The sequence below is a fragment of the Chanos chanos genome, chromosome 5 (assembly GCF_902362185.1).
Source record: "Chanos chanos chromosome 5, fChaCha1.1, whole genome shotgun sequence".
Taxonomy (NCBI): domain Eukaryota; kingdom Metazoa; phylum Chordata; class Actinopteri; order Gonorynchiformes; family Chanidae; genus Chanos; species Chanos chanos.
The window spans coordinates 9369520-9394033 of NC_044499.1; the positions used below are offsets into that span (position 1 = coordinate 9369520).

At 40.5% G+C, this 24514-nt stretch overlaps 1 protein-coding gene across 1 annotated transcript; it reads right to left on the bottom strand.

Moving 5' to 3' along the window:
- tnn (tenascin N) lies at nt 1-21807 on the bottom strand. Its single transcript, XM_030775469.1, has 14 exons — nt 21402-21807; nt 20848-21222; nt 17472-17735; nt 16443-16625; nt 16133-16222; nt 10867-11130; nt 3913-4176; nt 3349-3479; nt 3000-3138; nt 2602-2753; nt 2270-2366; nt 1782-1946; nt 1404-1567; nt 1-129 (listed from the first exon to the last, which is right to left on the bottom strand). Exons 1-14 carry the CDS (start codon nt 21805-21807, stop codon nt 1-3), a joined length of 2823 nt encoding a protein of 940 aa, XP_030631329.1.
- Nucleotides 21808-24514: the final 2707 nt, after the last annotated feature.

Sequence of the window (24514 nt, forward strand, 5' to 3'; positions counted from 1 at the left end):
CTAAGCAGCTGTCCTTCTCTTCATCGTGAGTGATCTCCTCTTCCTGCTGGCATGTCCCACTGGGCGGATCTTCATCTCTGCAAAGTCCAGAGACATAAGGTGGCCTTTCCATGGCTCCCAGTTTATACCCTGGTGAAGATATAAGAAAGTGCTCATCAGAAGTCTAGTGAGGCCATGTTTGTCACTTGCTGAAATTGTTAAACTTTTAAAATCCCAACCCCTTTGAGAATATGATTCCAAATTGAATGAAATTACACATGAAAAATTACTCCTGTAAAAATATGTATCAGGATGATTTGACTGAGAACTGTAATGTGACCTAAGTCTTTACGTGCTATAGAGAGGTAGTACTACTAGTGTGAAATATATCTTAATGACTTATCCAATCATTGAAAAGAAAAGTTAATGTTTTGTCAGTATGCTGGCCTTTTTAGATAAAAAATTAACGTCAAACTGCACACTAATCAAGCATTATTCAAATCAGTGAGAATAATGCTACAGTTGTACAAACAGTACAACAAAAACATAAAAGCTGTATGTTAACAAAATGTCTATAATCTATAATTCTCCCAAGACCTTATCTAACAAGACAATTAAAACAGTTATGCATGCTTAAATGGACAAATGACCTTGATACTGCAAAATTTGACCTTGATGTTGCAGCATTTTTTTTTTCCCAATCCAGTATTGCAGCTTAAATCTGGTTAAATTTCGATTTCTTTCCCTTAGGTGTCATATCCATTTGAGTTTGATTCATTGCCATGCATGGCCTTGATCCAGCTTTGTCCGATAGTCGGGGACAATCGCATTAAAAATGACTTATTCTTTTACATGATGGCGGGCATCTCCTCTATTCCTCCACAAAAACCCACTACACCAATCAGGATCCTTACTAACCTTTCAAAGTTGATGAATCTATATGTAACCCCCTATTTATGCTAAAGATTTGGCTTGATTTGAGGTTTTATGAGAGCTGATAGATTCAGGGCACAGCTATTCGTCTCCATAATTGGATCCTTCTTCAAAGATATGAGTTGCCACACATTGTGAATGATTCTGAGTTAAAGGCTCCCTCTACTGGTGATTTTCAGTTCTACCCTTTTATTGCTGTGACACACTGAAGTGCTGGAGGGCAAAACACATTTGCTTGATGTGCATTTACAAACCTCTCATCCTATGGCATCTATTTAAATTGCTAATTGCTGCAGCTGCAATATTTAGCAGCTCCTTCTATCAAGTGTAAACAGATAGTATTTTACATACATAAACTGATGCATCTAGCCTACTAATAGGCCTTGTCAAAGAGGTAGGCTTCACTCGTGGTATGTGTGTGTGTGTGTGTGTGTGTGTGTGTGTGTGTGTATCACTGAGACTGAGAGGGGTAAGAATTGCCTATAACGTACCATACTGTGTCTATTGTCCCCAAATTTGCCGTTCAGGTTAGCCAGGTGGCAGTTCTTGTACCACCATGCACCACGATGGGTCAGTGCACAGTTGCCCAAAGCAATGTCATTGTCAGAGTCCACCGTGGAGAAGGGTCTTCCCTGATGATAGGTCATTGCATCCCCTGCACACAAGAGGATTTTTCTCCAGTTTGATATATATTATATGTACATACACACTGGATATGGTACATCCAACATGGAACTGGACGGAATATTTTTTATTTGTCACATGATTATGACTATTAAATATTTATTGATGTACAAACACAACCATTTTGGTATTCTTATCTGTATTTCATAGTGTCCAGGCTCATCTGATAGTGTCCAGCAGCCTACCTGCATTTCCTCTGTAGTTGCCAATGGTAAGTTTAAACTTCTGCTTGGCGGGTGCGATTTTGAAGTTGTCATAGACAGCATAGGCAGTCTCAGAACCTAAGCCCAGGTCAACACGCAGCTCATACGGTGTGGGGGTGTTAGTCAGCTCATATATCTTCTCCAAACCTGTCAACAACAACCAAACTGCCTCGTCAACCAACTCAAGTTTATATTATGTATTATGCTGTTGAACCCAATGTGTTTTCTGATGAAGTACCACATTCAAACTCTGCTGTGTATAAAACAGTTTTTAAACTGAAATTTCTAAGCTGAATTATCTGTAACAAATGAAACTGAGGCCTATCTGAACATAAACTTTGGTTTTGGTATAAACAATGCCGAAGCTGACATTTCTGAACTGAAATCATCTGTGACAAATGAAACATAATTGCTGCCTATCTGAATATATATTTTGTTTTGGTGTAAACAATGCCTATCCCAATACACACCAAGCCAGAATTCATCAGTCATGTTTCCAAATCCTTCCATGTACTGTCTCCAACGCTTCATGAAATCAAGCTTGCCTGTCCTGCGTCTCTGGAAAACCTGCCACAAGGGAAATTATCAAGAAGTGAGACAGGTGATTCCACTCTGTTCAGAATGGTAGTACAAACTATAAGAGAGTGATGATGTCTATGCCAGATAAGAGTTTATTCAGCTTCTGCTTGAACTGATTGGCAGTTTCTAATGCCGTCACATTAAATCTCTCATCACATCACACAGCATTCATTCGTTAAGTATAATCAGTGAAAAATTACAACATAATCACAAATGAACTTACAACCCAGCCACCACCATCGGTTGTCATGTCACAGTAAACTTGCATGGGTTTGTTGCGGTCATTATTGACGTAGATGGTGTATACTCCGCTGTTTGTGTAACCATTCTTCATAATCTGTGTGCAGTCCATTGGGAAAGGGTATGCCAAGCCCACTGTGAAAGATAATAACGCTTTCATTTACTTTAATGTTTTTCTTTGCGAATGTTTCACACAAGAAGTTTTTTGTTTGTTTGTTTCTCTCTCTTTTTTTTTTTTTAATTTTGAGAGAGACAATGAAAAAACATCACTGGAAAAAATAAACCATAAAAAATATATTTATGTGTATAAAGCAACATATACTCTCTGCTTGTTTCATTTCATTAACATAATCTTTCTGTTTGTTATTTGGGATACAGAACCTGTACTGAAGGTGGTTTCCACAACTCTGCTCCTCTTTGACCCCTTGTAGGCAATCAAAGTGACAATGTACTTTGTCCCCATCACCAGTCCAGAGAGGGCAAACTTTTTGTCTCGTGCCTGAAGTTTCTTCTCAACAGTCTGGATCACATTTATACATTAGAAAGCAGTCATTCTCTTGAATAAATGGCTAAAAAGGGACTTAAATTGTAAAAAAAAAATAAGGCATATTAAAATATTTTACTCTTGTATTCCTGACCAGTTTAGTAATATTAGTGTGACCTTGACAGAGAGGAGATACATTGCATGTGTTATTACGTAGTGCTTCCTACCATTTAGAAAATACAATACCTTGACACTTCCATCCTCTGCTCTGTAAGTGAGGATATAGCCATCAATGCTTGCCAGTGGGGCTGTCCAGGTTATGACTGCAGAGTCCTGCTGGTTATCAGTGGCTCTAAGGTTCTTGGGAGCATCAATTTCTGAGAGACATGATAACAGAATCTGGTTATTATTTCAGAGAGGTCAGATGTTGCATGGATGTAAAACAAAGAGCATTACAGTAGTATCCAGACTAGGATGTCTGAGAGAGTAAACCAGTCAGAATATTTTTTAAGCTTGTCTCCGTTTAGTGCTCCAAGCACGCTTACTATACTCATGTCGTAATGCTTACTGACTCTGATGCAGAGAATACAGTTCGACTTCCCTTAAAAGCCACCAAGCAATGTTGTCTCTTGTATTGATCTGTATGGCTAATTTTATATACATTCGGGAATCATTACATAAGGTGTGTTTAAAGTGTTTTGGAAACAAGTTGAGGGCAGCTTCTCTTGGGAAGTGTTTACGACTTCATCTGGCGTTATTTGGCACTTAACAATTAAACGGGCCATTTGTGGGCCTCCTGAGTCAAATAACCTGTCTCTGCTTCCGTAGAAACCTTCCTGCTGGAGCGAGAGCCTTTTACTGCCCACACATAGACTGTATAGACGACGCCCGGTCTCAAAGAAGTGAGTCTGTAGGAGGTGCTGTCTGCTCCCACAGGGATCTCCTCACTGGAGCCCTCTGCGGAGCTGTAACTCAGCATGTATCCGTCTATGTCCGCACTGACTCTGTCCCACGACACCGTCGCTGTGTCCTCTGTCACCTCTCTGGTCAAGAGGTTAGTAGGAGCATCTATGTCTAGAGAGCCATTTACACAAATGGTTAATTCACTACATCACTACATTAGAGTCATGCGCCCAATGACAGTTTATCTGAGATATTATTTTGTAGGTTATCCCTTCTTCAAGTCAGCATTAAGTCCACCAAACTACAAACTGATTATAGTAACCAAAATACTGTGCATGCATCAATGTAGGTTTCCATTGTTCTCCAGCTATGTTCTTAAAAACACGATAAGCGTTTTGAAGAAAACTGAATTCAATTTCTGTCATAATTTTTTTTTCTCCATGTTCCAAACTTATACCAGAATTGAATATTTCGCTGGATCCTTCTTTTGGTGGACTGTCTTTAAAATCCTAGCAGTGTCAAACACTTGACATGCATTCTTTAGAGAAGACATTGCAAAGCAAAACATTTTGAGGATTTCTATCTAGCCAAATAAACTGTCATAGGACTCCAGTGTGAGGTTACAATCAAGTTCCTACAGTAAGTTTTCCAAACCATTTGTCTTCATGAGGCAAGAGTTAAGAGACCTGTCTCTGCTTCTGTAGAAACCTTCCTGCTGGAGCGAGAGCCTTTTACTGCCCACACATAGACTGTATAGACGACGCCCGGTCTCAGAGAAGCGAGCCTGTAGGAGGTGCTGTTTGCTCCCACAGGGATCTCCTCACTGGAGCCCTCTGCGGAGCTGTAACTCAGCATGTATCCGTCTATGTCCGCACTGACTCTGTCCCACGACACCGTCGCTGTGTCCTCTGTCACCTCTCTGGTCAAGAGGTTAGTAGGAGCATCTATGTCTAGAGAGCCATTTACACAAATGGTTAATTCACTACATCACTACGTTAAAGACATGCACACTTTAACAGACTAGCTGAGGTATTACTTTGCAAGTTGTCACATTTTCAAATCTGTATTAAGTCCACCATACTATACACTGGTAATATTAACCAAAAACCTTCCATGTATCAATGTAGGTTTCCATTGTTCTCCAGCGATGGCCTTAAAAATACAATAATTGGGTTGAAGATAACTGAATTCAATTTTTGTCATAATTATTTTTTTCCTCCATGTTCCAAACTCATCCCAGCATTGAATATTGTGCAGGATCCTTCTTTTCGTGGACTGTTGTTAAAGCCCTGCTGATGTCAACCTCAAAATACCTGTTAATAACTAGATTATTTTGATCGTTTTTGTTTCTCTCAGTTTTTCTAAATACAACTGTATATTAACATCATTTTTAAACTTGACATGGATTCTTTAGAGAAGACACTACAAAGCAAAACGTTTTGAGGATTTCTATCCAGCCAAATAAACTGCCATAGGACTCCAGTGTGAGGTTACAATCAAGTTCCTACAGTAAGTTTTTCAAACCATTTGTCTTCATGAGGCAAGAGTTAAGAGACCTGTCTCTGCTTCTGTAGAAACCTTCCTGCTGGAGCGAGAACCTTTTACTGCCCACACATAGACTGTATAGACGACGCCCGGTCTCAGAGAAGCGAGCCTGTAGGAGGTGCTGTTTGCTCCCACAGGGATCTCCTCACTGGAGCCCTCTGTGGAGCTGTAACTCAGCATGTATCCGTCTATGTCCGCACTGACTCTGTCCCACGACACCGTCGCTGTGTCCTCTGTCACCTCTCTGGTCAAGAGGTTAGTAGGAGCATCTATGTCTAGAGAGCCATTTACACAAATGGTTAATTCACTACATCACTATGTTAAGTGCATGCACCCATTGACAGTTTATCAGAGGCTTTGTTTGTGAGGCTGTTCATATGTCATCTATAATTGTGGTAACATCAGGAAACAACAGCGATAGTGCTGGTTTCTGTTGCTCTCCACATGTGCCTTAAAATGTGTGGTAAACATTTTGAAAATATCCAGATTCAACTGGTGTCATGACTACTTTCCCACATGATCTCAACTGACATTACAGTATTAAACATCAGTAAATGGAGAATGTTTCCAAGCTCCTTGTTTCTTGGTGCACTGCTTTCAGCCCGGATTATGCTAATAAAAACATACCTTATTTTCTAAAAATAAAAATTGGACAAATTATCGGTTCAGTTAATGTAACTGCTTCCAGTTAGATACCAAATTACATTTTACAGATTGCTCATATATTATTAAGGGGAGACTATATGAAAGCAACATCTAGCAAGTTTATTATCCAGCCATGTAAACTGTCAAAGGACTCTAGTGTGAGGTGACTAGCAAGTTTCCTACAATAAGTTTTTTTGTCCTCATGAGACAAGAGTTAGAGACCTGTCACTGCTTCTGTAGAAACCTTCCTGCTGGAGCGAGAGTCTTTTTGTGCCCACACATAGACTGTATAGACGACGCCCGGTCTCAAAGAAGTGAGCCTGTAGGAGGTGCTGTTTGCTCCCACAGGGATCTCCTCACTGAATCCCTCTGTGGAGCTGTAACTCAGCATGTATCCGTCTATGTCCGCACTGACTCTGTCCCATGACACCGTCGCTGTGTCCTCTGTCACCTCTCTGGTCAAGAGGTTAGTAGGAGCATCTATGTCTAGAGAGCCATTTACACAAATGGTTAATTCACTACATCACTACATTAGACCCATGCTTTTTTCAAAGGTTTGTCCAAGAGAGTGCTCAGAATGGCTGACTTAAGACAAAGTCATTTAAAAAAATTCTGTATTTTACCATATCAAACATTGAGTGTTTCCCATGTATTTTATAACTCAGACTTCAGCAGAAGAATAGCTTAGCTTTCCTTGAAATTTTGACATTCTGGAAAAAAAAATGCCTTCTCAAATGGAGTGAAACTTGTTTTGAGTGTAACGCTTTGAATGTTATATAACAGCTCCTATCTCTGCTTCTGTAGCACTTCTCCCAGACTTACCTTATCAAAAAGGCATCTCAGAAGACATTTCAGTTATGAGATATATATATATACACAGGTTATATATATATAAACACACACACGCATATATATGTGCAGTGGTGCTTGAAAGTTTGTGAACCTTTTAGAATTTTCTGTATATCTGTATAAATATGATCTAAAACATCATCAGATTTTTCACACAAGTCCTAAAAGTAGGTAAAGAGAAGCCAATTAACCAAATGAGACAAAAATATTATACTTGGTCAATTATTTATTGAGGAAATGTGAGCCATTGCTTTCAGTATCTGGTGTGACCCCCTTGTGCTGAAATAACTGTAACTAAACATTTCCGGTAACTGTTGATAAGTCCTGCACATCGGCTTGAAGAAATTTTAGCCCATTCCTCCGTACAGAGCAGCTTCAACTCTGGGATGTTGGTGGGTTTCCTCACATGAACTGCTCACTTCAGGTCCTTCCATAACATTTCTATGGGATTAAGGTCAGAATTTTCACTTGGCCATTCCAAAACATTAAGTTTGTTCTTCTTTGGCCGTTCTTTGGTAGAACTACTTGTGTGCTTAGGGTCATTGTTTTGTTGCATGACCCACGTGCTCTTGAGATTCAGTTCACGGACTGATGTCCTGACATTTTCCTTTAGAATTTGCTAATAATTCAGAATTCATTGTTCCATCAGTGATGGCAAGCCATTCTGGCCCAGAGGCAGCAAAAGAAGCCCAAACCATGATACTACCACCACCACCATGTTTCACAGATGGGATACGGTTCTTATGCTGGAATGCATTGTTTTCCTTTCTCAAAAAATAACACGTCTCATTTAAACCAAGAAGTTCTATTTTGGTCTCATCCATCCACAAAACTTTTTTTCCAATAGCCCTCTGGCTTGTCCATGTGATCTATAGCAAGCTGCAGATGGGCAGGGACGTTCTTTTTAGAGAGCAGTGCCTCTCTCCTTGCAACCCTGCCATGTACACCATGGTTGGTCAGTGTTCTCCTAATGGCAGACTAATGAACATTAACATTAGCCAATGTGAGAGAGGCCTTTAGTTGTTTGAAAGTCCCCTTGGTTCCTTTGTGACCTCGCGGACTATTACACGCCTTTCTCTTGGAGTGATATTTGTTGGCCGACCACTCCTGGGGAGGGTAACAATGGTCTTGAATTTCCTCCATTTGTACACAATCTGTCTGACTGTGGATTGGTGGAGTCCAAAGTCTTTAGAGACGGTTTTGTAACCTTTTCCAGCCTGATGACCATCAACAACTCTTTTTCTAAGGTCCTCAGAAATCTCCTTTGTTCGTGCCATGATACACTTCCACAAACATGTGTTGTGAAGATCACACTTTGATAGATCCATGTTCTTTAAATAAAACAGGGTGCCCACTCACACCTGATTGTCATCCCATTGACTGAAAACACCTGACTCCAATTTCACCTTCAAATGAACTGCTAATCCTAAAGGTTCATGTACTTTTGCCACTCATTGGATAATTTGAGAGATATTGGATCATTTTCCTCAATAAATAAATGACCAAGTATAATATTTGTGTCTCATTTTTTTTAATTGGCTTCCCTTTATCTTCTTTTAGGACTTGTTTGAAAATCTGATGATGTTATGATGTTTTAGATCGTATTTATGCAGAAATATAGAAAATTCTAAGGAGTTCACAAACTTTCAAGCACCACATATATATATATATATATATATGATTTTAGTGCATCTAAAATCTGGAACTTATCTTTTGTATTCATGTACTACAAGCTTTTTGAAGGACAATGGAAGTACACATGTAGCACGAAAACAGGAATATCAAATCCACATAGAGTTCAACTAAACATCTTGAGAGTCCGCTGCCAGACAGTTTTCCAGACAGCTTTGTAATTAGGCTCTGTTGTTTACTAGTCTGGTGCACTGGCTAACTCATGTTTTCGGCACATAGATCTCTGGGAACTGATATCTGTCCTACCATACTGCATTAGCTTGTTCAAGTAATATACCAACAACAAAAAAAAAAAAAAAACAATAAATTCCAACAATGAAATCATAGTAAGTATTTCTTCTCAAACATTTCTAAAAAGACATGTCAGTTTCTCTTAAAAGCATGTTTTTTTTCCTCCCCCCATTTAAGTGCACTGTAAGACTGTAGACTCTAATGTCGAGTCACTAATGTCTCACTACGACTTGTTTTGAATCGCTACGAGACAAGAGCTTGGGATCTGTCTCTGCCCCTGTAAAGCTTGTTTTCTGCTGGAGCAGAGGCACCTCACTGTCCAGACATAAACTATACACGACTCCTGGCACTTCAAAGAAGTGAGCCTGTAGGAGGTGCTGTGTGCTCCCACAGGGATCTCCTGACTGGAGCCCTCTGTGGAGGTTGTAACTCAGCACTGTAACTCTAGTCAAGAGGTTAGTGGGAGCATCCACTCCTCGCCAGTGCGTACCATACATTAATATACAAAATAGTATGCTCATTTCCAAAGATAGAAAAGGTTGATCTCTTTAGGGGAAAAACAAAATATCTGTGCAAGTAGCAAGATATGATTTGTGTGATCTATGCTATGACTTGTATGACAGTAAGTTGTTGGATTTTGTTGTGTGTGCTTTTAAAATAGAGAGGACCCTAGAGTGAGCACAACCTGTGAGTCATAGTTGACTGCTATTCTGCTGCTATCAGAACATTTTCATGGAAAAAGCTAAAAATCATTCGCTCCTCAAGTGAATGTCTTAATGGAGCGCGGGAGCTTTGCTCCCACCGTCTTGTGCGAGGGGTCACTGACACACACACATGTTTCGTCAAGCAACCCAAAGGAAAAAAGAGAAAGAAAAACAATTGTAGCCTTGTAAGTGAGGTGCTTGCATTAGCATCCATGCGGAATCCCACTGTTTGAGTTATGAAACGGGTAAATGCCCTGTGTCTGTTTCACTCATTATAGAAACAGCCCATGGAAACAACAACCACAACTCACCTTTGAAATAGGGCCTTATTATGGTAACAAATGCCCAATTATAATCTAACCTAACCTTGCTAATTTTAAAGTACAAAAGGTCAATGTTTTGTTGTTGTTGATGATGATGATGATGTTGGTGTTGCTAATGGTGATCGTGGCGGTGTTTTATTGTTTGGATCTTTTTTTTTTTGTTGCTGTTGTTGTTATTGGCTTATTTTGTGATTCCTGACTGGGTGAGCAGGAAGTGTTCTCCTTTGAGTCAGGTTCCTAAACTGTGCCATCTGGTTTGTTGTTTAGTGTGGGAAAGCCTCATGTTTTCCATTCTCTTTATCTTTACAGCTTATCCCAGATGCTTACAGCAAACACCAAGCTTGTTTGTTTGAAAAAAAAAACCCCTAAAATTATATCTATAAGAGATATACAATGAGTACATATGTAAAGGAGATTTTACATTTGCTGTGTTTTATGGAACTTAGCTACAGCTTGTTTCCAGTAATATCTTCCCCAATACGGATCCAGATTAATCATGCAAATATTCACACTGTGACTTGAGTGACAACAGAGGTCTCTTTGGCAATGATAGATGTGTTCGAGGCTGCCATGGATGAATGCAACATTGAGTTTTGTTTACATTCCTCTGTCAGCGAGAGACATGAAACTATCTAAAAGAGCCAAAATCATTAAGTTTCAAGATGAGAAAAAGGCTGAGAGAAGGAAGGATTGCTATTTTGCGCACGAAAAACCATTGAAGTCTAGAGATGAGATTGCCACTCCTACTCATTCATAAACTGGGAGGATGAAAGGATAAAAATTGCCTCCCTTGTGGGAGCATTTGAGAGAAGGAAATAAAAACAGAGTAAAAGAGAAGCAGCATGCCCTTAGCCATGAGGTGAATAGTTTACCCGTCTCTGCCTCCGTGGAGCTCTTCCTGCTGCTGCGGGAACCCTTGTAGGCCCAGAGGAAGATGGTGTAGACCACTCCAGGCCTCAGAGAAGTCAGCTGGTAAGAGGTTGTATCTGCTCCCACGGCAATCTCCTCACTGGAGCCCAGCGCAGAGCTGTAACTCAGCATGTAGCCGTCAATGTCCGCACTGACCCTGTCCCATGACACAGTCGCCGTGTCCTCCGTCACCTCTCTGGTCAAGAGGTTAGTGGGGCCATCTATGTCTGTTAGAAAGACAGTTTGTGAAGCACACAACATTAGTGTTTATTACTGAATGGCTCTTTTTGAGCAAGACGGATACAACCCGTACACATCTCAGTGGTTTCTCTAAGAGCCGAAAAATATGCAATGTGCTATTACTTCACAGATTAAATTAAATCATTAATCAAGTAAACTGAAAACAAGAGGTTATTTACTGCGACCAGTCCAGACACACAATCAAATTATTTTAGTATATTTATTCATCAATACCCATTCATCTTTTCTGTTGCCTCTATATGTCCTCCAATTGCCAAAAAATTATCTTAAAGATCAAATTTTCATGGTTTATGAGAGCAGTGTTCAAGACTGGTTTGCTGACTATTAAGATTCTTAGATTTAAGACTACCCAAGAGAAATCTTCAAAACAAATAGTTGTAAACCAGATGAGAAAAAAAAACAACCCCACAAATACTTCAATTTCAGGTCCAGAGTTAATATATATAGCAAACCTACACCAGTGAGGATGAGATTTCAGGGAAAACGGTAAAATGGGAAACAGAGCACTCAGGATTTGTGCGCTGAAACTGATGTTTGGCATCCTGAGACTTCAGCCGAGAAATATAGGGGGGATGTAAGCAGAGTTACAGTTGTAATCCGGGATATGTGCGTGTACGTTATGTGAGTGTTTCCCTAGGATTTGCTGTGAAGCTAAGCAAGCATCGGCGGCACTGGCAGTTCGAGGAAGTGAGAAGACATGCAAAAGCAATCATCATTTGGGCTTTTCCTCTGTGACCGTCTCAAGGTCAGGCTACCGTCACCATGCTCTCCGCATCATGAAAACTGATTAATGATCCTTTCCGAGATTGCTGGAATTCGCATCTTATTGAGACGCTGTCTCCTCTGGCCCATCTCTTAAAGTCGCCAGAACTCGAGAGATCGACCAGAATACGAAAGCTAAAATCAATCAAGAGCTTCAAATCAAATAAAACAGCGATCAAATGAATCCTCTGTCGCATCAAAATGTGCTAGTCGTGAGTCACAAAGGACTTGTGCTTCGTCAAACTGTACGCAGACATTGTGCTGTTGCTGTAATTTCTCCTCCCAAGTATCACGTTATCAAAAGCCAACTTTTTTTTTTTTTTTAAATCAAACTGAAAAGACTCAGATGTGATATCACAACTGTGTTTATTTTCCTGTATTGAACCACTCATCCTTGAGCCTGTCGCAAAATTAGAGGTGTTGTATTTCTGCAAGGGGTCTCCAAAGGGATACGGGCGAGGAACAATGGCGCCAGCCCAAAAAGCTCTGTATGGTTCAGTGAAAGGAAAGAGGACAAAGCTCAGGTTGTGGCTTTTCAAAAAAAAAAAAAAAATGGAAAAACCGCCTATTCATCACATGCCTCCTTGTGGGGGTTGCACCCATGAGGTTTGTGCTCATTTAAGACCTGCTCATTGCAGATGTGCTGCATGGAGGTTGTTTACTGGTGAGCAGGAGAGCATAACACACCTGAATACTATACCCAAAGTTGTATGTGTGTGTGTGTGTGTGTGTGTGTTTGTGTGTTATGTGGTATGTGGTATGTGATGGTTAACCACATTGTAATGAGCACCTAATAAGGTTTTAAGAACAGTTTCATTCTCAGTGCCAAAGAAAAGGGCAGAGTTTGTTCAGAACACTTGATCACTTACTAGAACACTTGTGTGTTGTGGCAACAAAGAATAAGCCTTCGTCTTTACGTTAGAAAAAGTTGAGAAAGCATTCATCTGTATCAGATTATATTCTAGACCAGAGTATTGATAGATACTGAGTCAGAGTACCCCGCACAACAAGTCTAGACAAAGAGAAGATGACTCAAATAAACAAAATCGCATTTCACAAGACTATTTCAGACTAACCCTGATCACTAGACTGGTCTGTAGGCATGATGTTTATTTAACGGAACAAGTTGAAATTGTCTATAACTGTCATTGAGTGCTGGACTTGATTCTATGCCTAGAAAACATAAGGAGCCTTAGAGCCTCGTGCCCCAAATTGGCCTGCTGAATTCAAACATCTAACCCGCCCTGGGTCATACCCATTATAACTACAGCAACGCAACTGAATATGAGTCAGTGGTGCGGCATGACAGCCTTAATAATTTATGTTAATGGGGGCTCTATTTCTCCCACTGGCAGTTGCTGAATGACGACTTGAGTGATTTTAGGATTTTGGAAAGGTGGAGAAAAAAAAGTGCTTTCATATCCTATAATATTAAATACTTCTTTGGCATTTTGGCAGTTACAGCAGCAAGCGGGACTCGTCAGCAGACTGTGACATTTATCAGTTGTGAGTGAAGGATTTACGAGAGTGAGTCACACTGGAGAGTTTTGGTTTCACTAAATAGTCCAATGCCATACAGTGGATACGACAACCGACTGGGCGGCACTGACGCTGAACAAAATGCCTTGTCCTGGAGGAGGTATTGAAAAACCATTTCCTTTCCTTCCCCGTAAGCGGACCATTTGCTAAGAGAGGGAACGATCTGCATTGTATTTCATAACCCTGCCGAGGAAAGGAGGGGAAATGCTAGCTAATGTGGGGTTCCATCATGATGGCTGGTGCTGTTTGGGTCAGCCTCACAGGATGTGGTTCTGCCTCAGAATTTCAATTTGAGTTAAGGTATTAAATTCCCGCTCGCTCACAAACAGGGTGAAGTCAAGAGCCTTCAGTAAAACCATTCTATTTTATGATTTTTCATCTCTCTCTCTCTCTCTCTCTCTCTCTCTCTCTCAGTGTGCGGCCGTTCTCGTGTCGGCCTTCCGTGTGAGCTTACACATGTTTGTGATGTGTCTTTGTGGGCTGTGTGAAACTAAACCCCACCTCTGTATCTCTTAAATAGAAAAGGGCCGTTACAAAACAAAGAAATTGTACGGTAAAGCACCATTGGAAAAAGCCTTGTGATCTTTTAAAGCAAAGCACACACACACACACAGCACACAGATAGACATCTTGAAACAGTAATATGGGGATCTGATCCAGATCTGAGGCATTCCCGGTCCATTCCATGCAATGCCTAAGGTGAAAGATCCTAACTTAGGCGTGGAGACAAGGACTCCTTTTTCCATAGCAGGATTAACTCCTTAGGGGGAAATATAGGGTCAGGAGTTGAACACCTGACAAGGATACAAAAAAAAAAAAAAAAAACACCCCACAAAACACGTTAAGTGCTAATTCCAAAATGAGAAACATTAAAGGAGACCTCAGGGCTACATAAACAAAGGAGCTATGAGAGAGTCGAGAGACAAGGATTACCCAGTTACACGTAAAAACTCCCTTAAAAGATGGGAATGCAAGAAGCTGCATCCATTAAAATGGTCAGTGAACAATTATGAGGCATGTAACAGCTCGGCAGATCACTCTGAGCGACATCTAAAAACGGCTTATAGTTAAGCTCCTTTTCTGAGCACTCACCTTCACCACAAAGACAAAATATGCCTTCAGCAATAGGGCTGACAAACAAACATTGCATTTATGTTTTAAAGTGTTATTCGTTGAACCATGACCATGGGTTATCTCGGGTTTGATATGTTAGACCTTTTGTGTGCGTAGCCGTGGTTACATTCACACATAATATGCGTTCTATTCCCTGATCTTCACTCATATACTGCCCATCATCCTGAGGGATGGGAGCGTTATTTGGCCAAAATCACTGGCCCATAATTCTAAGCCCATGATTATAGTCCCTTACTGGTCATTTTTATTACCTCATTTCTTATATTAGCTCTAATTCTGTAATGTCTTTGCAGAGCTCTACTGCAAACAGATTGGATGCCCAGAATCAGTGTGTTTTCATGGAAGGAATGAACATGTTTTAAAAAAAGAACACTGTTCACCAATAGTAAGCTAAAATTCAGCACTAGTCTCTATGAACCTGTCCCAGCACATGGTTCATAGACACTGATCATTCAATAGAAAACTCAATATATCTCAATGAATTCCCTTTCTTAGTGAGCAGCACTGCTCACAGAACATATTGGTAACTGTTTAAATATTTAAAAGGATAATAAAAACGGTTTTCATAGGAAAGAGAGTGGGGCTGTTCTGAATCTAATCAACGCTATCATAATATTTGCAGTTTTTACAGTTGATTGAAGCTCATCTTCAGTAAATATACATTTGAGAGATTTTCCTTTTAGGGCCTTCAAAGGTATCAATATATATCCTTTTTTTTTCTTTTAGTCATCATTATTTCATGCATTACTAATTTAAAGATTTTAAATTTTTAAACATTTACCTCTGCATAAAATTGGAACAGTTGGAATGGCTCCAGTCTGCTTGAATAAGTAACTTGGGGATTTTAACACTGTAATACAGATCTCTTTAAAAAATGAGGCCTTTTGGTCATTTTATAGAGCTGCCATTCTGACCACTACACAGACTCATAATTTGACAGAAATTCATGCCCCCGGGGTTCCTAAAGATTATTTGTTGGTTTTGGACTGATTTGTTTTTTCAGGGCAAAGATCATGTAGGAATTACACATATTTCAATAGCCTTGGGTAAAATAAAAGAGGAGTTAGCTGTTTTCACAGTCAGGGAAGCAATTTAACTGATTCATGAGGGCAAGAAAAATATCTATAATATACACTTTGTTGCTAAGCTTGAATAACCATTGAAGTTCAAATCGGTTCAAAGAGAATTTTGACATGAAGTGTGTAAAAAAAAAGAGTGCACACACCTCAGTCTTAGAACAGCAGGCTAATGCTTCAAACTATGGCCAAACTCAAAATTATAAGACATTTTAAAGTGTGTAAATCTTAATGTAATATTAATATCCCTTCCAATTTGACGAAACTGCTTTTACATTAAATATATAAGACTGAGTTTTCACTTTTATGTCACTCTCACAGTGATGTATGTGAGTGTATAGCAGATGGGAAGAAAAGGTATGCAGGGTATGTATGGTGCACAGGCATGTGTCGTGAACCTCCCATAACTGGCCATTGGAAGAACGCGTGATATGTAACATGTATCTCAGGCACTGACCTGTTACCCCTGTCACTGAAGAGGTCTTGCCTGCTGTACTCCCTCTGATGGCCTGTACACTTATCAGATATTCCGTCCCAGGGCTAAGGCCTGCAAAAAACACGCACACACATAAAAAAAAAAAAAAACACACACACTTGCTCTAGGTATGCACATATGTACCCATTCAAGCACACATAAAGACATATATGCATTGAGGTGATTTACAAGAGTGTCAGCCTCTTTTTACATCCTGTGAATGTCATATGGCACCCTGAGGCACCATAGCAAAAGTGCTTTGCGGGGGAATAAAAAATGAAAGAGAACACACCGGCGATGGTGTGCACGGTCCGGGCCTCCTGGCTCATCAGCACGTTCTGTTCTTCTTCACGCCCGTCTGGGTCGGTGTGCGTCAGTCTGAAGTGGTCTAGTTCAGCTGCAGGGTTCTGCCAGTCCACCTGGATGGAGTCTTCTGTTTGACCCAGCACTCGAATACCCTCTATGCCTGAGACATCTGCAGAGAGAACCAAAGCACTTACCCAGCATGGCACACAGACGTGCGTGCGAGCATGTGTGTGTGTGTGTGTGGGTGCGTGTGTGTGCGCATGTGTGTGGCAATACAAGTAGCTTCATCGATTACTTTTTTTTTTTCTTTTTTTTTTTGCTGGCTTTGATAAAACACTTTCCTTCTTCTGAATTTGCTATGCTCTGCTGTTTTGCATTGCTGTTATGGTCTGTTTCGTGTTGTATAGCTGAATGTTCTTTCACATGTGTACCCTGGCTCCCGTTGATCTTCAGTTGCCCGATCGACAAGCTGAGAAACACCGGATGAAAGACAGTATGGAATCACAAACCAGCTGCTGACAGAACTGAATGTCTCTTTGGGAAGAGCAGGCCATTTTCTATGGAAAAAAAAAATCTCTCTCCTGACCCTGAAATCAACAGCATCCCAAGCTGATTTCTCAAGCTGGTTTCATCCAGTGAATCATATGCTGATCATCTCCACATTCCCTTCTCTTTAGCATGAATGTCATTTCCTAAGAGATTCCATGGCTGACCACATGAACAGCCGTAAGGCTTTGTGCCCATCTTCCTGCCCCATAACCGCAAACTGACATTTCCATAGAAAGCTTCCATGGAATTTAATAGGGAACAAACAGTGTGATTAACTTCCAGTTAATGGTTAACAAACCCCATTCTCCGTAGATTTGCCTCTATTGGCTTAACCGCGGCACAATTGGTTATTATAAGCCTTTGACCTTTTTTTCATGATCAAAACCACGCAATAAAATCAAAACCAGTTAAAAAAGAATGAATCAAAAGAAAAAAAAAAAAAAACAAAACAAAATATCCTACATACCAGTGGTGGCTACCACACTGTCAGCTTCACTGTTCACCCCCTTGATCACAGCATAGATTTCGACAATGTAGGTGATCCCTGGTCGGAGCCCTGTGATCAGATAAGAGTTCTCCGTGTTGGGCACCGTGATTTGTTGAAGGGCACCGTTATCCCCTTCTGGGTAGTAGGATAGGACATAGTACTCAGCCCCTCTCACAAACTCCCACTCCACCAGGAGAGACACATCCGTTACCGTGACGATTCTTAAGCCTTTGGGGCCCATCACTGCAGAACAGAAAGAGAAAGTGACACAAACTGTCAGCACATACTTTTACTGTTGGTTCGATTCTATTGTCTCCATGTGGCTCTGATTTTATATAGGCTTATAGTAAATAAATGTCTTATGTACATCTTCAGCATTGAGAGGTTATGAGAAAGGGGAATCTGCCAACACATACATTTGTTTTCAGTATGTGGTATGGGTGAATGCCTTGGGTTACACATGTGGGTTTTTTGGGTTTTTTTGCTAGTCTCTTTAAGAATCTCTCTATTTCTCTTCTCATACTTTTTTCATCTCCCTCACTCCCAGAAGTAATGTATCTAATTTTAAACAACCACACAATATGAAATTTGTGATTTGGCAAGCATTCTTAGATGGGATCTCTCCATCAGTAAGGTGGAAAATCAGGCAGTGCACATCAGACAGAGTGGGGTGTTCGGGGTGGGTGGGGGGGGGGGGGGGGGGTTACTGGGAGCAACAACAGACCAGGAAGGAGACAGACAACCAGTCAGCACTGTGGGAAACCAAGTTTCCACACACTTAGATTACCCACAGACGTACGAGAAAAAAATGTACAGAGGTGTCGAGTTAAGGGAAATACTGCATTAGAAAAAAAAAAAAAAAAAAAAAAGCCCGGAGAATCCACAAGAGTGAGAGAAGTAAATTGGGTGCTGAGGAGACCACATTGCACAGGAAAGAATGCACAGCAGGTTTGGACATTGTTCCTCCTAGCAAGGGGCCAGGAAGTCGAATGTTTTTCTTCAGGTCAGCGGGAGACCTTCCATCCAGTGGCAGTTAATACGCCTGTTCCCGCTGTTCCCCCCAGGCACTGCCAGTCACAATTTCACCCTTAAATAATATCTCAGAAAGGCCACTGGGATGAATAAATTAACATCTAAAGGGTGGAAAACAAAAAAAACCTAAGTGCCAGAAACATGCGTCCTCGCCGACTGATAACAAGGGAAACATTTCGACGAACGAAATTTACTATCATAACAAAATTATGTTTGGATTTCATAAAAAGGTAACATAAATCTACAGCGGGAGGTTCAGAGCCAAAAAAAAAAAAAAAAAAAGTCAGAATGGGTGTCAAATAAAAAATGTGAAAATGTATTAACAGGGTTTTCGATCAAGATAACGAACCTAATCATTATAGGGTTAGGTTCACGAATGTCAGAGGAGGCAACCAAAATGGTTCGAAATGCATTACGTAACAAAGAGAACCACTGAGAAAGGGAACACGGCGTGTAGCTGAACGTGATTGAAAACCACGTCGTGTACTCGACCAGGCCACCCATTTGAGACTGCAGCGGGCATCGTTTTCTCTGTGCTCCTGTCAGTGATTCGGGTTTTTTTTTCTTTTCTTTTTTTTTTTTTTTTTCTAGAAAAGACCAAAATTACAGTGTCTTACTTTGGTCTTTGTTTACACTGTGTCTGCCCCAGTGAAAACAGCATGAGGAGCCAAATAAGGAGTCGTGCATGTTAAACATTCGAAATCCTTTACATCTGCTTGATATTGATCTGTCTTGGAGAAATCCACAGAAAATCCTTTAGGCCATTTGTGGTTTGCATGAACCTGCTCTTTCTTTTGAGGCTTCTTACCACTTAACGAGCGAGGGTCTTCAAAGGACCACATATATATATATATATATATATACACGTATGTGTGTGTGTGTGTGTGTGTGTGTGTATATATATATATATATATATATATATATATATATATATATTTCCCCTTCTCCTCTTCCTATATTACATTTATCACATTTTGGATTTTTTTTTTTCAACTCTGGTGCCAGCTGGTTTTGTCAGCAGTTAAAAGGAGAACCTCAAAGGTTCTGCTTATGCCACTCAAACATCTGATCATCCTCTAGAAGAAACCTTGAGGCGGTTCATCTTTGCTACGTTGAACTGTGTTCCTAAACTTTATCAAACGGTGCACAATCAAATTCAGACCGTCCTGCCTGTTTTCGTTTCTTTTTAACATAAAACTTTAGTAATGTTGACGTTTTTCTATTGATTTCAGGTGTCCTGCTGAATGAACTAAGAAGTGTCTGGAGCACAAATTGAATTTCATCTCATATGCTGTTGTATGGCTCAAAACATGTGAATACCATAGACTGAATATTGATGACAGTAGCAGAATTTCTCAGCCTGGAATATACCCCCTGAAGCCTGGTCATAAAAGTACATTAAGAATTTAATGAATACACCCTGCGCATAAAAAAAAACATCTAAATTCTTAAAAAGAAGCACTCTAATGGCAAAACTTGCATCAAATAGATAAATCATAATTATTATGTAAGTATTTATAAAGAGCTGTACATCACAATCTTTAGTATAGTTCACAGTACAAAAACGTTATTTCAATAAAACAATGAGATGACCAATTAATTATCGCTAGGAGAGACACTGTGGTGAAAAGAATGGTGCTGTGCTGTCATTCTCCATTTATCTCTTATTGTTTTTTGAGGCCTCTTTTAACTGTCCTTCATTTCCAAATCCTCTGCCAAAAAGTTAACAAAGATGAAATGTCACACCCTGAGGCTCTTGCCATGGCTAATATTGACTTTTGAGGATCATTCATCCATACATTCCTACTCTACAGGACACTCTTGGCATGAGAAGGGCTCAAACAGGGGCTGGGATGAGATAATGAAATAATTAGTGAAAAGTACCACACGGAAAACTTGCCAGTAATTAATTTAGCCTTCCCCCCGCCCCTCTCTCTCTCTCTCTCTCTCTCTCTCTGTCAGTTTTTAGTTCTCCACTATGTTATTTCCATTTGATGGATTTACTGCCGTAAAAATCTTTTTTCAGTGGGTCTTTGATGACACCACCTTTTCAACTAACTCATGAATGTATGACAATAATCCATTGTGAAGAGTTACACTTTGTTTAACATCACTGAAAAGGGAAGGAGAGCAGCCATTAATGAAGTAGTCTTACCTCAGCTATATCACTGGGAGTTTTGACAGTTATCATTCCACGATTTTTTATCATGATAAAATTATCATTAAAACAATGTACCAATAATATCAGGTACAGGTTTCATTGACATCAAGTAAGCATCAGATATCGCATTTACTCTTCCCGTTCCGACAAACCGATTCTTACCCATGGAGCAGTCATCTCCATAAAATCCTTCATCGCAGACGCACTGCCCGTCAACGCAGCGTCCGTTTCCGACGCAGTCGCTGGGGCATCGCTGGACGCTGCAGTCATCGCCGGTAAAGTGGCTGAAGCACACGCACTTCCCGTCGATGCACTGGCCTTTGTCGTTACAGTTGTTGGGGCACGCCAGCTGACTGCAGTCATGGCCAGAGTAGCCGGCGTAACAGACGCATCGCCCATCCACGCATCGCCCGTTATCATTGCACTCGTCGGGACAAGTGGAGACCGAGCAGTCAGGCCCCTCCCAGCCCGGGTCACATTTACAGCTACAGGAGTCATGCTGGTACGCACCATGTCCACTGCAGCTGGTGTCCACACCTGACAAAGATGCCATACAATACAGATCAAACTAAGACAGAGACAGTATGAACACTATGAAACAGTTGATTTATATCTCTGTGGTGACTGATATGCTTTTCATTGGTAAGTGATGAGGACAGCAATTCTGCTAGTTCCTCCCTTGTGTTTGTCTAAGTTTTTTAAATGTGTTTTTATACCTGCTCCTCGAGAACAGCAGCCCTGTGCACACTGACTCTTCAGGTAGCTGACCTCTTCCTCCAGGCCGTTGACACGGTAAAGCAGAGACTTAAATTCATCTGAATCGGTGCAGCTACACGCTGGTGTCTGCAGCTTGATGTTGTGTCTGAAGACAATGTCATTCTCACCATCAACGGTCACTTCCTGCAGGTCACCCTGACTGTATGCAGCTTGGTCCTGGGATAGTAATGCTTGAGAGCCTAGTTTGCAGTCAGAGCCCTTGGGCAGATCAATCTTATAGACATGGCTGAATGTGACTCCTTTATCTGGGGTGTCAGAGTTCTCCCCCATGGAGAGGTGAGGGACTCCACACAAAGTCCCCAAAAGGAGAAGGCCTCTTGCCAGCCAACTCAGTCTCGGAATCATGGCCTGTAACAGGATGGAGGGAAATGGGTTGGTATACTATAACACGAAGATTTTCATTGACAGACTTTGCATGCATAGCTGCCAAAGAGTATTCATTTCGTCTGCAGGTCTGTGGTCGATTTTTCCGCGAAGGAGACTGCCTCGTATGTTACACACGTGATATAGATGTTCAAGGCAACACATTCGGTTTGATGGAGCAAAGTTTGTTTTACAAGAAAACGTAATGGGTGTCTTATCCTCCAGAAGGAACTCAGCTGGTCTTTTGCTCGGCTAGCACATTCCAACCAAACCCTTAATTGCACATCTACAACCACAAGGGTTTTCGGAGAACCATGGAACATTTTCCAACGGAGTGATGTCATTTCGAGCAACAGTGATGTCATTCAAACAATTTTATCTTGCGGAATTATATGCTAGTCGAAAGATGTTTCGCGAAAAGCAAAATATATGCCCAGAAATTAAAAATATCATTCCCTTTGGGCTGACTTGGTTTAAACCTCAAAAACGAATAAAATATTGACCTTTACTGTGGTGTTATAATCAGCCTTTGAACTTGTGTGGTCTGAGAAAACTGAAATAGATCAGGTCCAGTAAAACTGGAGGGCAATAAGTGCAGTGGAAACTGACTGGTAGTAGCATACATCCTGTGATAAATTAAAGAACTGATTTTGATCTGGTGCAGCTGAATGTCGGTTCAGTGCTATTGTTGATAGGACATTCATTCCAGAAGTTATGAGCCATGCTACTGACATTAGGAATACATGACTTAATAAAGCAGAAATAAACAGGCCTTTGTGAACTCAGAGGCTTTATTTCAAGTCACTATTTTGCGCTTTTAAGTCAAATAGCAGTTGTGACAACACTACTTTTTGAATGTTTCTTTCAGCTGAGGTCTTTTCATTCTCCTATTTATTCTTCCATTGGTTTAACATATGAACTACAAACATGGGAACATTAACAACAATAACAAATCTTTTATGACATGGTTATTACAGGTCATGCTTAAGATCAAAACTGAAAGCATTAAGTAGACTTAATCATCAATCCCTGGTTTTTCTTTGAGGTAGAAAAATCATTTATACACTTTCTATTTGTACACTGTGTTTTTAATACTGGGGACATTCTCAGTTGGAATACTAAACTGAAATGAAAACATGGAGCAACATGCATCAAAGAGTACAAAAGCAGATGTGGAATGGTAAAAATGCAGAAATAACAGACTCAATGTTCCCTCTGGACAAACGTGGAAATGTGCACAGAAGCACACAAAATCTGGAGTTCGTGCCATCGGTGTCACCCCGCTAAGATCAAACCATTTTGTGGAGAGAGATGTTTTTGTAATGCTGCTTTCATATAGGGACATGCATGGCACACACGTGAAAAAATGGAAACACATTTTCTAGCTCAAATACTCAATCTTATTGACTTTTGAATGAAAAAGAAAAAAATTTAAAAAAAACACACACACACACACACACACACAAAGCTGACTACATTTTTTAACCATTAAAATGTTTTAATTCTCCTGTATTCCCCTAAATTGAAATAAAATATCATAATTACTTTCGGATGATTTTTCACTCACTTTGCAACTTGCAGATTAGCACTTTGTCAGTAATCCACGCAGCTGCTTGACCAAGGGGTTTCCCTGTCTTTACACAGGCTGCGCTGTCTGAGCTGTGACCTCATGGATCCTCTGATGATAATTACAGTGGATAGTGAAGGATATGGACTCAGAGTGGAGAAGTCCATGAGTGGACTTCCCTATCCCACATCACAGACTCGGAAAACACACACACACACACACACACACACACATGCTAGAGCTCCGAGATCGTTCAAGGGCCTCGTTTATTGCTCTGTGTCAGAGGCTTTCATTTGATGCTTGCTGTTCTCTGTCTTTTATTTCTTTTGGAGACGGTACCGCGGGGTTCAGCCAATCCATTTCAGTCTGTGCTGCTACTGCAGAAACATTGCAGTCTGCACACACAAACATGAGACCAACGCAGACGGTTGTCTTCTGCTCGCCTCGAGCCAGAGCACTCCCTCAGACATAGAAATTGCAATGGATAACATAAACCGTTTCATAATAGCAACTGTTGCTTGTTTTTTGGGCCAAGCTTCCATATTGTCTGGCCTGAATGATTGTTAACTCAGACGTTTTCATGCTTGTTGCATTTACTTGATACAACAATGCAATGATTTTGTCTATTGTCCACATTGAACAGGCCTCATGTGCTTTGTACAGTGGAAGAATACATTGTTAGCTCTTGTAAATTCTGTGGCTCTGTGGTGTTCCTTTGGGAAACACAAGATATCAGTCAGTGCACACACTGTAAAGCACATTCTGAGACAAAGAAATGAGCCAAACCTTACTAGATGAGACAAATACCCCATTCAGACACAATGATGTCTCTCCTCTGTTTCCCTCCTTTCCCTGTGGACATGGGAATTCAGAGACCCTGAGCTGAGACTAGCTAGAAAGAAGGAAACAATTCCTTCATGAGAATTTGGGAGCATTGCTCACAGTAAAACATGAGTAAATTCTCCTCTGATACATCCTCATACCACAGTAAAGTAATGTCGATCGTGGGAAAAAAGTCGAGTTTTTCCTACCATGGTGTCAGCATTGTGGGTTTTATGTACTTTTTTCTTTATTAATGGATTTGTGAGAGAGAGAGAGAGAGAGAGAGAGAGAAAAAACAGG

What these genes read in the sequence shown, in the direction of transcription:
- tnn (XM_030775469.1), bottom strand. Translation starts at nt 21,807, where the DNA reads ATGATTCCGAGACTGAGTTGGCTGGCAAGAGGCCTTCTCCTTTTGGGG. An exon ending in CTGCTGTTCTCGAGGAGCAG is followed by an intron (nt 21,223 to 21,401) that starts GTATAAAAACAC and finishes CATCTTTGTCAG; the next exon opens with GTGTGGACACCAGCTGCAGT. An exon ending in CCGATGGTGGTGGCTGGGTT is followed by an intron (nt 2,367 to 2,601) that starts GTAAGTTCATTT and finishes CCCTTGTGGCAG; the next exon opens with GTTTTCCAGAGACGCAGGAC.